Raw genomic sequence first — 17,964 nt, forward strand, 5'->3', positions numbered from 1 at the left:
AAGCTTACTGTGATCAACTCAAAAGAAACTCCACACAGGCTAGAATGACACATGACACTCAGTGCATTTATCTATCTATTTATAGATCTCCCATGTCTCTCAATTGCACTGATACTTAACCAGTATCTCATGGAGAAATCTTTCTCTGCTACTCATATATTAGAAGGCAGCAGTACTCTTGTAAGAGATTTGGCCAATAGTAATGAAAAAGGTTAACTTACACAAGCACAACACATGAACACGATGATGAAAGACTCCAGAACTCCAGCTGTTCCCACAATCCATGTTAAACGTAGGAAAAGGATGACGCCCAAGATGTTTTGCAAGCAGGGCAGGTACACACCAATAAAAGTGCCCATACGTGGAACCTGGAAATGAAGTCAGAACATTAATTCCTTCGCACTAGACAATTTAAGTCCATAAGCACTTTCTTCCGCAAACACTTATCACAAATGCTCCACGAACAAATGTCAAGTGAAACTAAATGGTAGCTTCAGAATGTCCAACTTCACAAATATTCATAGGCTGTTTATGCAGAAAGATTCTTGAAAAGACAGAAAACTGTTTATGATAGCAAACCCTCTTGTTCCATAGGAAGTAAGATGAAACCTTGATACGGGTAAGATGCCCCTTTACCGGTTGATTACAAAGCTTTACAAACTTTCTTCTAAAATACCAGTTACATACTACTGTTGAAGAGAAGTTACTGCCATAATCAAAATACCATTCTGCAAAAAAGTTGATCACCAATTGCCCTGCAGCTGGCCCACAAAATGAAATTCAACAAGTTTTTTCAGTTTTTTAAAAAAAAAAAACAAAACAGACAAGGTATTATGACAAGGCTAGAAGAAATGCAGAGCTGACTACAATTTGTTTTTGCAAAAGTTGTAAAACCTGCCACGACATGTATTTGTTTGTACTTTTTATTTGCTGGTGATCATCATGGGTCAAGACACACACAAGAGCATTCAGGCTTCATCAATAAAGTTCCAGCCTTCTACACTTATGAAGAAATCAGGCTTTGAAATACTCGAAGCAACAGTTATACACAGTAGATTCCCAGATACAGAAGCTCCTCTTAAATCACAACTCAGGCTGTGAAAAAGGCAATCCATTTAAATATAAAGCACCAATGCTTGTTTAAGTTAACAAAATTATTAAGAAAACACTAAGCTTCCAAGTACTTATAAGAAACCATGGAATGCCATTTAGACTATAATCTTTATTTTTAGCATGTCAGGCAATATTCATGCGCAACATCAATGCTACTGTCTCAGTTACACCATTAAAAATACTACTTTGCCAGGCTACTACTTAACCATCACTTAATTTTAGACATGGAATGAAAAAAGACACATGCATAGAAACCATATTTTCAAGCCACCAGATGGTGCTCAAATGAGATTAAGTGCAAGTGAGGACACTGTTCATTTGGCTAGCCAGTTCCAGAGGGATTAACACTGTGCTGCATTAACAAAAGCCTCTGCACAGCAGCTAGACAGAGATCACGCTAAAGTAACTGTGAGCTGATCAGTCTTGGTTTTCTCATCTCTCAAGCTGTTATCTTCAGATGAGAAGAAACAACTATAGAACAAGCACAGTGAGATAAACAAAAAGAACCGCCCCACACACACCCCCCCGCCCCCTCCTCAAATGCAGGATAAGCAAAAAGCTAAAATGAACAGCTGGACTTTATTCCTTGCCCTTGGTCCATTGTCCTGGTACCAACTTCCTACACTAGTCAAGTCCTAATGCAAACAGTTCTACTGCAAACATTAAGGTAACAGACCATAATAAATCTCTCTTCCAGTCAAATGAGCTCCAGTGCTAACTTTTAAGTACCTTCTCATATCTGTCTCTTCTGTTATGTGCTCATTCCTTTTATTCATTCATACATGCTTCTCCTCCTCTCTCCATAGCTCAGTATACAAACTCGGTAGCAGCACCCCTTCTCCTACACAAAGGCAAGTGACTCCTTTTCCCATCATCTACCCTAAATTTCTTAGCTTCAGTCACCATGCTCAACCAGTTTCAGCTCATCATTCCTCCTTACTTGGGAGTTTTTGTACTCTGTCAGGTCACATGTTTTTTATCCAAGCTTTCTCCTGAAACATCTCCCTGCTCAGAGGGATCAATCCAACATATCATTGCAGACTCCGACTGTTGCCTACATTCCATTTCCACAGAGGCCTAGATAGGCCCTTTGAGTATCCAGTAGACAACCGTTGAGGAATTCAGTTGCTGTCTTCCAGCAAGTGTGTTTAGGGATGACAAAGTCTTTGCCTTTCCTTCCCACTCTCTCTGATAAATATCACATCTGAGGTATGCAACAAGATGTTTCTTCGGAATATGTCCGTTAAGTTTTAAAAATACTTACTCTGACACACAGAAACAGAGCTACTCAGAAAAACTGCTTCCATGTTAATAGGAACAAATATGCTTATGGATTTAAATGAGTGATCTGTTTCATCTGAAGTGTTCCTTAAATTTCAACTTTAGTTAAAAATCCAGACAGTTAAAATGTATTAACAAACCAGCCAAAAAACCCCCAAAACAAAAAAACCCCACCAAAACCCATACTGTAGCCTCAACAGAGGCAGACAAAAGGTAACCATACTCATACAAGGACAGAAGAAGAAAAGAAAGGAAGAGGACATTGAATGCACTGCATGTTTCAGGTCCTAGCTGTGCACACATTTTATCTAGGGCTTTTACAGCAAGGTCTTGCTAAAATGTGCTAACAAGAACACTGAATTAACAGAACTCCTACTGCAAACGCTTCAGTTTTAAATACAGTATTACAAATCTCGCTCCTGTTTTTAGGTATCCACATATTTTCTTTTTACATTGGAAAATGCTCCTCTTTGTGGCTAGCTTTGTCTCAATAACTTATTTGAAGTTCAAATACCTTGACTTCCTTTCGCTTGCTGTCTTCATCTGCTTCATGTTCCACCACACCTTGAGTCAGATTAGTGTAGTTTGCTAGTTTATTAAGAAGAGATGACACCATGGGATTACTATCCATTTCTTCCTGTTGAGATTTTAAGAATACTGTATTTATTAAACAGTTTTGTAAAATCATGACTTTTAAAAAAAAATACTTCAAACACAAACTCAACAGGTCAGCCCCCATGACCCAAATCCAAAATACCAGTCAGCTTTCAATCAACAAGAGTTCTAAATCTTTCTAGCAGTTTAATACTACGTGGCTATCTGGCTATCTTGCAATATTTCTTTCACTTTTTTACACTCTCTTACAATACACAGCTTGTGCACCTGGAATATAAGGGAAATCTTGAAAAGGGCCATTGTTAATTGTAAAAATCTATTCCTATCACAATACGGTTTTTAGGGGATTGTACTGGCAGCATCAACTCATTAGGGCGTTTTCCAGCATCTTGCTTGTGTCCAGAGAGCGGCCTCAAATGATTCTCTCAAGCACCACGATACCGAAGGATCACTCTCAAGTGTTGCGGGCTTACATATTTTATCTTAAACCATGCATAGTAGTTCCAAAGTATTCATTTGTTGAAAATACAGGCACATGTGCATATCATATGTAATTGCATATATGTAATATTACTTGACACAGAAGTGAGTCCATATAAATATATATGTAGCCAAATATCTGCTATAAAACAAAAACACGCTAAACCAAATGATAAAATCCAGGAGTAGCATACGCAATAAAAGGATTCCAAGAAAAGCATAACCAGAGAATTCAATCAAGTACGCAAGATCAAATATTGGAATGAAAGACAAGAGATCAAGATTGCAGACTGAAAGACAAGAACTAGGGCATCTCTGCCTTAGGCATTAGATCATGACAATTATCATTATAACAGCCAAACTTCTTTGTAATACTTTATAGGAAAATTCAAACATATCAGCTGAAAACATGAGAAGACTAAGATTTTAGGAAGCGTACTATGAAACACATATACTAAAAAAAAAAGATTCACCCCTACAACAGCAATGGTGATGAAGTCACTAGGCGGCTTTTAAGGCAACACTGGAACAGCGTGGTCTACAATCTGAAAAATTGTTGTGGAATGGTAGACCCCCTGGTGTTAACTAACCACGTGGCCTTTGCTAAATGTGCATCCCAATGTTTGAAGGTCCCACCACCCATTGCTCTCAGTGTAATCTTTTAACAGCTCATTGTATCACTTGATTTTCCCAGAAGCTGATGAATGATAGGGAATATGATATATCCACCTAATGCCATGCTCTTTGGCCCAGGTGTCTATGAGATTGTTTCAGAAACGAGTCCCATTGTCTCACTCAATTCTTTCTGGGGTGTTATGTCACCACAAGACTTGCTTTTCAAGGCCCAGGCTAGGGTTCCAGGTGGTGGCATGAGACACAGGATTTGTTTCTGGTTGTTGCTTCCACCATTGTAAGCACATGGTGCTTGCCTTGGTGGGTTTGTGGGAGTGTGATGTAGTCGACCTGCCAGGCCTCCTCATATTTTTATCTTAGTCATCATCCAAGAGAGGCCATGTACAAGAGAGGCTTTAACCACTTGGCTTACTTGATTGCACTAGGGTACCAAGCACTGGTGTCCACTGGAGCCTCATACTCCTGTGGGTCTGATGTGCCAGGCCACTGAATCCACACAGTCCAATAAACTCGGTTGTCCCCTTCCTCCACCTGGCTGAAGGCAGGGCCCCCTCTAATCCTGGTCATAGTATTCATTGCTCACTTCTTGTGAGTACAAATCAGAATTCCCTTTATTAAGATCAGAAGTCAGACCAGCCCTTCTACTCCATCAGGGTCACTGCCCACTGGAAACTGGAGTAGCAGTTTTCCTGGAAGAACCCCCTTTTATGATTGTTTGTCCCAGCAACTCACGTACCTGTGCCTCTAGGGTTGAGGTATATTTTCCATCCCACTTCGTGTCCTCTTCGTGGTCACGCAGATAAAAACACAGGGTAGCCTACACATAGCCCTGTATACTCTCTCTTGAGGAGACAAATGCCTTCTCCTAACAGTGAGATACTGGTCTGTACAGATGGGGAGTAGAACTTATCCTCTTTGAATTACTGGAACTGCCGGACAGTTTCTCAGCTAGCATATCCAGCACATTCTCCACAGCCGAGACACAGGCCCATAGGGAGGAAGAGAGATTTTCTCCATATTGCTGGAGCTGGGCAGCCAATTTGTCCACTGTTGGTCCGTCTTTGTCTTTCCAGGCCAGTACTGACAATGACTTGGCAGATGACAGTGCGCTCCATACAAACTTCCGCCACATGGGTCAGGTGCATTGGACTTCATCTGGATCTGCGGGTAACTGTGTGTTGTTCAGGTCATTATAAATCACCTCCAGCATGGCTTATTCCTTCAGGTACTGGATACTTCTCTCCATGGTGGTCCACTTGCCTTGGTGACATATAATATCTTCCTTGAAGGAATACCTTTCCTTCACACCTGACAGCAGTCACACCAGAGGCTGAGGGCTTGTATTTTTTTTTTCCTCCTCCAATTGCTTTGTCAACACCCCCTTCCCTAGACAGGGATCCCCGCTGCTTCAGCTCCCTACCCTCTAATTCCAGGCTACTGGCTCTGTTATCCCAGCATTGGAGCAACCAGGTGCTCGCCTGAATGACAGCTGAAATCCTGTCAAATATCTCACAGCTCGCTCAGGGACACGGATCAGCTGATTACCTCTGGTTCTACCTCTTCCTCCTCCTGGTCTTGTGATGGCCCTGCTTCGTCATCCTTCACTAAATGAGCTGACTTTTGCATCCATTTCTTCTCATGTATAGGGGCGACTGATACCGGCACAGGCTGGTTCTCTGTGTACTAGTACCACCTGGAAGTACTTGTTGCTGGGGTTGGAGTAGCTACAGTGCCTGTCATTTGGTCATCAGATCCAGACACCTTCTCTTCCCCTTGATGGTACTGAATAGTGTTGAACAGAGCTTGGTAGCCATGGGCCAGGCCCCAGCACATTGCAATGATTTCTGTCTCTCTTGAATTGCCAGGGTGACAGCATCCTTTTCCCAAATATTCTACTAGCTTTTCAGGATTCTGCACTTGTGCAGGGGTGAAGATCCAAAACACTGGATGTGCCCACCATCCTAGGCATTTGCTCATGCTATCCCACACACCGTGACACTCATAACTGTCCAGCCTAGGGGCAGGTTTCTGGGTGGTATTTTAAATTAGTTGTTTAACCCTAAACAAGACCTGAAACACATTCAGGAGACATAGCAATAGGAACAAGCTCCTCTGAACATCCCAAGGATATTCAGAATTCTCAAGAGCTGTTTTAACTGGCCTGAAGGAGAAGGGGAAAGTGAAAGATGGGAGAAAAGTGTTCGCTCTTGTCCACACCATGGATTGTCTCTCTGAGGAGGTAGAGAGTGTAATTATTAACAGTTTCCACGAGATGGCTCCCAAAGTACGGAGATGACAGCAATGCCAAGTACAAATACCAGATTAGTCTCACAAACAATAGTTTTATCATATCACAACCCAGTGTTACACAGTACAACAAGACATCTTGCAGAGATGATAACCAACACCACGGTGAATATATACAGTAAGCTAGGCATTACATAACACAACCCTGAGAACAAAAAACCACAACATTGTGAGCAGCAATTATTAAACTAATATAATGGATGCTTAAAACAAATTTGGTTTAACACGCTCTGGTCAGATCCGTCATTACCTCAACCCTTTGTGCCCCACGTCGGGCACCAAAAGGACTGTGGTGGTTTAACCTGTCAGGCAGCTAAACAACCACATAGCCATTCGCTCACTCTCCCCGACCAGTGGGATGGGGAGACAGAACTGAAAAAGAAAAAACACACCAACAAAAAACCCAACACTCATGGGTTGAGACAAAGATGGTTTAATAGGACAGAAAATGAAGATAATAATAATAATAATGAGAAAAGAATATGCGAAACAGGTGATCCACAGCACAATTGCTCACCACCCGTTGCCTGATGCCCAGCTAGTTCCTGAGCCATGGCCCTCCCCAGCCAACTCCCACCAGCATGTATACTGAGCATGACATCATATGGTATGGAATATCCCTTTGGCCAGTTTGGGTCAGCTGTCCTGGCTGTGCCCCCTCCCAGCTTCTTGTGCACCTCCTGTGGGAGGCTCATGCCTCCTCACTGGCAGGGCCTGGGAAGCTGAAAAGTCCTTGACTTAGTTGTAAACAGTGTCTAGCAACAACTAAACATGAGTGTGTTATGAACATTATTTTCATACTAAATCCAAAACATGGCACTATATCAGCTACTAGCAAGAAAATTAACTTCATCCCAGGTGAAACCAGGACAGACATGTAAAAGATAGTCATCATTATACCATCAGCTGAGAATTTAATGTCAGCCACTATTCAAAATAACTGATGCAAGTATATATTCAAAAATGATAAGGGACAAAAAGCAGCTATGGCCAATTTATCAACACTGAGGAATACAATTAATGTTGTAATGCTAATGTGAACAACAGGAAGTTTTGGACATTGCTTTATGGAATAGAGTTTGAAAGAGAAATTCAGTGACAAAACTCCACTACCATGGTTTCTGTTCAAAACCAGTAAGAAATTCCATATGTGACAAACAGATCAAAGTAATGTTGGTCATTAATTGCCTCCTTAGCACAATCTGCTCTAAGACTTAGTGGAAGAATAGCAAAAATACATTGTTTGGGTCATGCAGAAAGAGAGAACTGAAAGATCACGTCCTCTGCGCAAAGAGATTTGAAAGGGAGAGAAGCGTAAGAAGACAACAAGAAAATAGCGGATAGAATGTGACAGCAAGATGGCTAAGCAAACAATGTTGGAAGGACGTTGTTTATTGTTAACGGCAAACATCAAAGCAAGACCAGCTGATGCTGCTAGAGCAGAAGAACTTAGGTTAATCTTTACTAAATAAGTTGCAGAAGCAATTATAATCATTTACAGAAAAAAGTATATTATGGTACATTTAGAGAATTAAACAAGTATTAAACTTGCATCATAAATAGTAGATGTTGATATTAGAAAGTAGAAATAGCTATGCTATGCTCTACACTGTAATTGGACAATATAACAAAGTCATGGCCTATCACAGTTTGGTTTATAGTTTTGCTGCTTTAACAGAAGTCTGTATTTCCCCTGTTCAACATAACATATTTGCTAATTCTTTTAAAACTGGATACTGCTTTGTTAAAAACCACTAGATTTAACTTTCAGCAGCTTTCTTTAACAACAATTTCTAGATCCTAACCCCAAAATTTTAACTGCAAGAAGGGTTATTTCATATCTTCACATCAATTATAACAAAATTTACTGGGTTTGCCTATACAGATAAACTAAAATATACAAGGAAAAAAATCTTAGCATTTTTTATTACATCATTCAAATCCACTGAAATGGAATGTTAGCAGGAACCAAACTACTGAAGAGTTATTAAAATTGATTTTTTCCCCCCACTAAATTTCAAGAGAGAAAGAAATCAGGTGTTTGCTTGTTTTCATCTTACTACCAGAGCCTCAACTGAAGGCAAAATACATTTTGGAGTGTTTAACTTACCTCAAAGAGAGCCATATTCTTTCCTTCATACATGTTTCCTCTGTCCATCTCTGCACTGTTAATAAATGGACTACTTTCCCTGGCAATCCCATCCCCTGGTGAAAAAGTGCAACAATTAGAAACAAAAGGGGAAAAAAAAAGACAAGGTATAGCATAAAAGAAATAGTCAGAAAATACTGGGGTTAGACAACATTGCAGGTGGCTGCTAAACACTGTGTCTTTGTCCTAGACACATGGACTCTGTGTCCACATTTAAGGAAGTACACTTTAACAGTCTAATCTTTGTATAGTGTTCTGCCTCTTAACTATTACTTATTATTCTTTAATACACATACTGATCTCTCCCCTGCCCTATCTTTCTAGTTTACGTCAAAAGCACTTGATAATAGAACTTCACACAAACCTTCTAGGCAACAAAAAAAACCCCAAACCAAAAAACAACCAACCCGCACCCACCCACACCCAGCCTACCTTTTCATTACTTAACTACTGGAGGTTTTTTTGGGGGGTGGGGGGATGGGTTTGTTTAAGGTTTTTTTGTTTGTTTGAGGGAGCCAGAGTCAGAAATTTATGAAAAAACAAAGTAAAAGGAATTATTTTGTAAAGACTGTGGGGACTAATCTCGGCCATCACTACCCGACTCTATAGAAGTCTCCTGTTTCTTTAATAGTTGGGTTTTTGTGTTTTGGAATGTTTGGTGCAGCATTTTTACAGATAATGCTGATCATGTCAAATATTATTTTAGCTCTATTTGAAAGAGGATCAATGCTGAAAAAATGACCACAAAAAAAAAAAAGTACTGACAAGTACTCTCTCATCTGCAGTTTGTTGACTAATCCTACAATTATGAACACTTTTGAACAAGTTCCTTTCAGTTTTCAGCATTGCTATCAACAAAATCCTGTAAATTAAAAAAGGCCACCTTTGGGAGTATGCTTATTTAATATGTTTAGAAATACAGTGAGCCTTAAAAATATGTTAACTCAAATTGAGAGGTATTACACTATCCAGTAGAAAGAACTGCTTTTAGGACCTCAACACACAGTCACAACTATGGTGAGGTTAATGAAATAAGTTACTAACCCAATCTCTAGCTCATCCCTTCTTCAAAAGAAGGGATTCATTAGGAAACCAGAACTAAAAAAGATAGGATTTACACTTTTCACAAATGCTGTAAATATCACCTTTGGTGCGCGAAGTGAAATGGAGCAAATAGAAAAAACTGTTTCAGTTTCTCCCACTGAGGTAACATGGAATATAGAAATAGGTACTTCATTCCATTAGTAAGTCTCAAGCCATTTACAGCTTCATGTCGTAACCCTATTCCCTTGAATTCTATGAGGAAGCTTAAAGATAATCAAATCATAGAATCATTTAGGTTGGAAAAGACCTTTAAGATAACTGAGTCCAACCCTTAACCTAGCACTGCCAAGTCCACCACTAAACCATGTCCCTAAGTGTCACATCTACATATCTTTTAAATACCTCCAGGGGTGGTGACTCAACCACTTTCCTGGGCAGCCTGTTCCAGTGCTTGACAAGCAAATCACCTTTCCCTCAGGCTTCTTTGAAACTGCATCAGCTCGAGCTCTTCTCAGATGTAGAGGCGAGTTAAACATACAAAAAAAATGGTAACTTCCAATGTAGTTTTAGATATTCCTCTAAGATGCACATGTCTTTTGGAATCCAATTAAAACTTCTGCAATTAAAGCACTCCAAAAATCTATACTTGCTGTCGCTTGATTTCTGAGAAATAATTTAAGTTATGAGGGTTTACAGGCAAAAATCTTAAACCTGGACTAGATCCATCTCAGCCAGTATTTTATCTTGGACCACCACTGGTATTAAAAGATCCCTAAGAAAGGCAAAATAAAACAACCAAAAAATCTTCTATGGGCTTGATTATGGTATAATGTTTCCTCTGTCTTATGACACACACAAAAAACCCCATCTGTTGATGCGACACTCCATTCCACCCAACATAAGGTCATCAAAGCCTAAGCTCTAGAAATAAGTCTGTTCCCCCCCCAAATATATACTTTTAAAATTATTATTACTATTACTATTTTTAATCTGCTATGAAATGTTCACATACCACAGCACAACTCTTGTCTACTGGTCCATCAGTAAGCACAACTAAAGCTATAACTAAGGTACCTTTCCTAGAAGCTTCTTTGGCATTTTCTGTGTTGACGGGACATGCAAAAATTCCTACTCTTGATTTCTACAGACACTCAAGCACTGTGATGCGTGTAGTTCTATTTACATGGAAATTAGCTGCAACTAATTACATTTTCTTTATTACATGAGATATAAAGCTGCAAGCAGAGAAGGTAGGAGATGTGCCTCAAGTTTGGGAGGTAATATTCAGAGTGTTCATACAGATGATCACAATGTGCACTCCCATACACTTCAGCCCCCCAACTGCCAATGCAGTGTAACCCACACAAGTTATTCCAAATTGTCCCAGAGTTGTGCTAGCTTCAAGTTTAGAACTGCCAACACCATCAGATGATTTCTCATTAACAGTTCCACACACCAAGCAAAACTTACATGACAAATATGTCTGCATATCACAATTGAAAGTGTTGGTCACAGAGGCAGAAGATAGCACTTTGTTCAAATCCGTATTCCTCAGAAGTTTCAGAGCAGCAATCCTCACAAACATTGACAGGTAGAATACTTTAAGATATGTTACCAGTTAAAAGATTCTGAGGTGATCCAAACCAGTCCATTTTCTACAGTGCAAGACAGAACCCAACAGTATAGCTTAAACAGGCAGAAGCCACCTTTGCCACCAAAGAGGTGGCCCTCCCATTCCCCTCCCACACTTACTACTCACCCATTTGTGTCCCTGTATCACACTGTTCCTCTCAAACAGAACTATTTATTATAAATGCAAGAGTGGTGCGTGCTTAATGCCGAGTAGGAAGAGAGCTGTTTTACTTTTGTTTTTATTCTTGCTGCTGCTTCTAATCCAGATGAGTTTGTGTTCACTACACAAATGCTTGTGCTGTCACTAGAGACACCTTCAACATACGCAAAACCACTTCCTTAGCGTTCATGCCAATATTACTAAATCACAGAACTACAGTGGTTAGGTTTTCCCCTTTCCTGCCCCTACCACCCCAAATCAAAACAGTATGAAAAACATCTGTTACAGGTGTCTGTCTTGTCTTAGGGAAAGTGGCAAAGCAGGGCTTGGTGTAGAAGGAAATGATCATTTAAGTGATCATTTTGCACTAGGATGCCTGTTCCAGAGATTAAGGACAAAATCTGATCTGATTTCCTGTCTTTCCCCAAGTTGCAGAATTTCATTTCTGCATTAGGGTCTACAACTTTGAAAAAACATACTGAGATTTGAGCAACGCGTGTATCTCCTGATGCTTTCAGAAGTGGAACAGGAAAAAAGCTTAACAAACTTTTTATAAAGATAAATTGATGTTTGGGTTTTTTTTTTTTAATACTGGAAAAGTCTCAAACAAGTTGTTCCTTATTTCTGTGTAAATTTGGCTCTTCTCAAACTTCTAGCTATAACATCCTAGTACACTTTCCAACTTTAACCACTCACATTTAGTATTTTCTGTCTTGTGAATGTGATACCTGTGAATGTTGAAATATTAAGATCAATTCAAGCAATTAGAGCCATTGCTCAATAGAGGTAACCAAACAAAAGGGAAACCATTGTAACTCACAAAATAATTAGTTGTAAGATAGAAGCTCTGGAACAATCTCATTTTAAACAGCTCAGCCTTGGGAGAACAGATGCGCAAAGATAAGAAAGTTACAAGGTGATCACAAAACCAGCCTTGAGGGATAAGGTATAGTGATACCAGGGCTGAGTCTGAAGACCCCCGACGACCACCCGGAGGTGCCAACAAACATGCCGAAAGACATTAGCATATGCTAACGAGTTCCCGGAAAATCCATGAATGTGGTAAGCACTACTCGGAAATATACTGAATATGTATATTAACATAGTATAAATACTTGCTAGTTTTGTCTTTTGGGTGTGCACGTTAGGTGGAGTTATCCCCCGTGCACCCAGCGCTGCAATAAAGAATGCCTGCTTTCTAAAACTTCAAAATAAGTCTTAGAGAGTGAATTATTTTGCCGCTTTCTGGTAACAAAGGTAACTATGCTTATCGAATCATCTCAAGCTTCCTTTCGAAAACCTGAAACAGTTAAGTTCATAAAACATTTTCCTAACCTTTAATAAACTGGCGAGAATGTTGCCAGAAAAATTAAGTTATGCAAAAAAAATTTTCAAACTTTTAAAATCAAATACAGCCTTCTAACACCAGTGTCCATTATGTTATTTACAGAAGTATAATCGTCATCTCTCTACTCCAAGGATCAGGCCAGCTCTCTTTACCACAGCATTAAATCAAGTTCATGCTATTCTATTCCAGTCTGACCCCTAAATCCTTTCCAGGTTCACTGCTTCCTCACTGTTCCACACTATGTCTGTCATTATTGTTCACATTCAAGAAATGTTCCTGTTTGCCTTTGTACTGAAACACACTTTGCCCAAAAAAAGCAAGCATCTGTGTCTCCTGTCATGCTGTAAGAGTTTAACATCTGAGAAAAAAAGCAGATTCTTTTTATAAGGAAAAAGAACACAGGTGGCGTTCAGAGAAGTGAGAATGATCTAAAACTTTTGAACCACATGGCCTCAATAAGATAGCTTGGCTATGATAAGGTACAGATGTTGTCTAAACAATTACATGTGTAAAACTAAAAAGTTTTGTTTCCCACTAGAAGTTTCTAACTTTATATGCTACTGTCTAAAGCAGAACACAGTTGAAGAATAATACTTCACATAAACTTAATTTTTCATGCCCTTCCAAAAGGCAACTCTTAATCATAGTCCATGTACCTTGAAGTAGGTTCCAGTTAGTCAGATACAGGTGAAAAATAACAGTTTTTAATAAAAACTAAGGTAACATTTTCATTAAGTTAGTATTCGGTCACATTAAGAACAAATCACTACAAACTGAGAATATGAAGATAAGATCCTGTTTGCACAAGGGTAAGCAAGCATTTACTATTAGCGTAAGTAAAACTTTAAGGTAAAAATACGTAAAGTTTAAAAGTCACTAGAACTGATGTATAGAAGCGTCACATCCAAGAAAGCTGCCTGTGCCAAAAACTGTAATTCTATCTTCTCTATCATGCATATTTACTTGCTACACGTCCAAATTTTTGATTGGCAGGCAACTAAAGAGAACTTAGACAACATTAAAAATTTAATTTCTTACAACTCCTCATCCAAAAATACATAGAAGTATTCTTTAGAGCTCAACATAAACTCAAGTTTTCAAAAGCTACTACGTTGCTTTAATTCAAACAATGAAAAGGCATCAATAACCTTGTTTGAACACATCTTGCCTCTGAATTTTTGCATCAGATGGGTTTAAGAATTCAGTATAATCTACTTAAAAGTTGCAGATTATTGTTTTTAATAAAGAAATGTCATATTTACTATATCACCAATTTCTTGCATTATTTTTATCAGTGACTAGCACAATTTATGTAAGTTATCTTGAAAAGCAGAACGAGGTGTATTTAAGCTCATTGTAAATCCCTTTATATAATGAAAGATTCTAATACTACATCCATCACTTACCTTATCAACATCACTAAATTTTAGTTTTCCTTTACTTAGGCTACTATTATAATCAAGCACAGCCTACTTCTAATGAAACCACACTGCAAAAGCTCTTTATAAATTCTCTATAATATAGCTGGAAGAAGAACAGAACCTGCTATTCCAGTAAAAGTGTCATTAGAACCATGGTATTGTCTTTTAAAGAGACTCACTTGGATTTGGCCCACTTTCTTCATAATCTCGTCCACTCATGATTATTGAAAAATCAAGTCATTTCCCTCTGCTGATTCTTCACATATCAAGAATTAAAACAGGAAACTGACAGTTGCTTCCTCCCAGCTTTGTGTAAGACCTCAAATCCTGTCTCTAACTAGTATTAGATTAATCCTGAAACAAGTCATTAAGGCTTCATGCAGTATGAAGCATGCATGTGACACAGCCAAACTACATGACAGTCACAGAACTGTCTAAAGAGAATTAAGCTGGAGGATTTCCATCAGCAATAAACACCATGCTTAGTGAAATAGGCAGGATCAAGTTACTAAAACATTCCACATCTTTGCCTAATAATAACTATATTTAAAATTTTATTTCCATCAAATAAATTAACGTTAAAATACCTTCACTAGGCAGATCAGTATACATTAGCAACAAGTAGCATTAACCTATTCCAAAGATCTACCTACTATTTAAAAAGCCAATTTTATGCATTAAGTACATATTAGCAGATCTTAAGCAAGCTAACCATAACTGTAGTTTCTAAACATTGATTTTATGTCAAAAGAGCTGGCACTACTTGTACTTAAGATGTAGCAGATAAACACTTTAAAAATATAATTCTAGTAACTTTGCAAACACTTCTAAAAAAAACCAAGTATTTTGAAATTATAAAGGAGTCCTTTAAGACTGGCTGTGTAATTTGTTAATTCTCTTTCATATGAGATATATGTCACTTTTTTCTAGTTTATGCATTAATCTATTTCACACATTCTATACCAGCCTTAAACACCTTCACACAAACTGTTTCAATTCTATTAAATGGATGTTATTGCTTAGAAGAGACTAGTTCCTGTGGTCATATCTTTGAATCACATCTGAAATCTACTTTTCTCTGTGATCGTAACACCTATGTGACAAGCATGGTCAACTGCAGAAAGGCTGAAAGGGTTGAAGGCTCCTTCCAAGCCCATTTCCCAAAGTTCCTCCTACCTAGAACCAGCTCTGGCACTTATTAGGCCCCTAAAAGGGCTGCTTTAACTCACTGATGCTCAAAAAGCCTTGCTTTCTATACCTCCCCATTTTGATTTTTTTTTTTTTCCCCAGGGACTGCTTCTTGTTCCTCACTAGCAAAATAAAGCAGTTTGTGCAAGTCCTCAGCAGATGTTCCACAAAGCAAGAAAGGTCAGTAGAGGGACAGAAATAGGATGGGTCACTAATCAATGGCTGCAAGCTATTAGATTGTTTATGTCCTGGTAAGTTTCTATCAGGACAGTTCTACAGGTAACAAAGCGAAGTTCTGACATTTTCAAGGATGTTCCTTGCTGAAGCTAGAAGACAAGCACTCAAGCTTCCCATTCTTCAGAATTGGAATTAATCTGCTAAAAGTTTTTATTTTCTTCAAAAAGTAAGCTTGTAGGAAGATGCTTTTAACTTTAAGAAGTTTCAAACTTTGTGCTCCTTGTCATAGGGCAAGAAACAGAACAAGTTTTTCATTACTGCTTCCAAAAAGAAAGAGAATTTTTTTTTCCAGGAGATACAGGAGTTAAAAAAAAAATTTACTTTTGCAAAGCAGTTACCACTTGATATCTCGCCTCCCAAAGGCTGCCAGAATGATTTCCTAAACCAGTTGAATGCTGTTTATTTTTGATTGCTACAAGTTAGCTAAAGGATTCAGCTAATTAAGCGACCTAATCAAGAATGCTAGCTGTTGAAATCAAGAAGCAGAGAAATACTGCCCAATTGACACAGACAGTATTAAGCCATGCTTTCTATTGCTGTGATGCAAGAGCAAAGTTACTCTGGCACCATCTTTCAGTTTCTATACTGCTAACTGCTCATGAATCCATTTCTGAAGATTACTGTCAGACCTTTAAAAGTAAGTAAGTAACACTTTTGATGCCCCAAAACTCAAGGATGGCAATTTTGAGGGCTGAGAAGCTGCCAAAGAAACAGTTAAACCTCTTGTAAAGCAGGGTTAAGACAGCATAGCAAGAACCTGGTGCTGCACAAACAAGTGCATCAAAACTTTGTCCAATTTTGCACCTACTTGAAAATTTGTGTATGAAAACAGAGAGACTGCAGTTTTCATAGACTTTATGTGGTGGGTTGACCTTTGCTAGTTGCCAGGTGCCCACCAAGCTGCTCTATCACTCCCCTTCAACAGGGCAGGCGGAAAAAATAAGATTAAAAAGCTTGTGGGTCGAGAAAAGGACAGGGATATTGCTCAACAATTACTATCATGGGTAAAACAGACTTGACTTGGGAAATTAATTTAATTTATTGTCAATTAATAAGAGAGTAGGATAATGAGAAATAAGAACAAATCTAGAAACACCTTTCCCCCCCACACACCCCTCCCTCTTCCCAGGCTCAACTTCACTCCCAACTGCTCTACCTCCTCCCCCTGAGCAGCACAGGGGGGGCAGGGAACAGGGGTTGCGGTCAGTTCATAGTGTTCTGTCTCCACCGCTCCTTCCTCCACATGCTCTTCCCCTGCTCCAGCATAGGGTCCCACCCACAGGAGACAGTCCTTCATGACCTTCTCCAATATAGGCCTGCTCCAGTATGGCCTCTCCATGGGTCAGTTTCCTTCAGGGCACATCCACCTGCATCCTCCATGAGCTGCAGGGTGGATACCTACTCCATGGGCTCCTTGTTCAACTGGTACATTGAATCAAGTAGGAAAAAAATACTGTCTGATTAGGCAAAAAATACCACATAAGCCACAAAAGGATTGTGTAGGAAAAACAATAAAATTCATAGGAGAATCCATTTAAATTGGTAGGAAAATTCATTTAAACCAAGCACCACATTTTGTTAAGAGGGGGAACCCTCAAGCTTTACTATTTCTACTCAGATTCAGAATATAAGTCCCCTGTGATAAAATTCTATAGTTCATTAGTCCAGAGAGCAAATAAAAATAGCACTAATTGTTTGATTCCCCATGCTTGAGTATTTATTTTTATGTAAAGCTACAACATAGTTCGAAAATGTAGGAAAAATTAATCAGGTCAGATCTGCCAATAGAGGTGATTTTCTGTGTTGGGGTGGGGGTGGAACAACACTGTTGTTCTGCAACGAGCTGATTCAAGGAAATAAAGCCTCTTAAAACAACTTTTTTTAAAACAACTGATTCTGATAGCTAGTTTCCTGACAAGTTTGGCTTCCTAAAACAGTTCACAAGCAGTAGCACTGAAGAAAACAGAAATACTTTTTTCCCCAGCAGCAGCTAATAAGATCTGCTATGAGTAACAAACTACATCCCTTACCAAAGGCAGCCTTTACAATGCTTACATGTGAGCTTTTAACACAGTAACGGTCATCTTAAAATTTTAAGATAACAAAACATTACAAGTAAAGCTCTGTTATGAAAAACAGTAGAAAAACAGTAGAAAATCAGTTATACCAAATGACCTTTACTCACCATATTCTGATGGCTGCAAAAGTATTATCACTAAAAGAAAAATCAGATCAGCAATAAGAGATCAAAAAATCTCAGTAGTAATATTTTCATTACAGGATCAGAGAAGTTAAAGTTATGAAGGTTGATACCACTATATTTGATGTTACTTTCTCCTAGAATATTCTACTTTAA

The 17,964-nt window shown here is 38.8% G+C and overlaps 1 protein-coding gene across 3 annotated transcripts in view; it reads right to left on the minus strand.

Moving 5' to 3' along the window:
• The window catches only part of SLC12A7 (solute carrier family 12 member 7), a 73,221-nt gene that overhangs the window by 49,302 nt on the left and 5,955 nt on the right, over positions 1-17,964 (minus strand). For 2 of the 3 annotated variants that reach the window (XM_054818537.1, XM_054818535.1), the window contains exons 2-4: positions 8,540-8,634; positions 2,909-3,031; positions 222-368 (exon numbers count right to left, since the gene is read on the minus strand). In XM_054818537.1, the coding sequence (XP_054674512.1) occupies positions 222-368; positions 2,909-3,031; positions 8,540-8,634 (365 nt within the window). Of the gene's footprint in view, positions 1-221; positions 369-2,908; positions 3,032-8,539; positions 8,635-11,092; positions 11,247-17,964 lie in introns of those variants that run through there. The other variant, XM_054818536.1, reaches the window with a different exon arrangement.

The sequence above is a fragment of the Grus americana genome, chromosome 2 (genome assembly GCF_028858705.1).
Source record: "Grus americana isolate bGruAme1 chromosome 2, bGruAme1.mat, whole genome shotgun sequence".
Classification (NCBI taxonomy): domain Eukaryota; kingdom Metazoa; phylum Chordata; class Aves; order Gruiformes; family Gruidae; genus Grus; species Grus americana.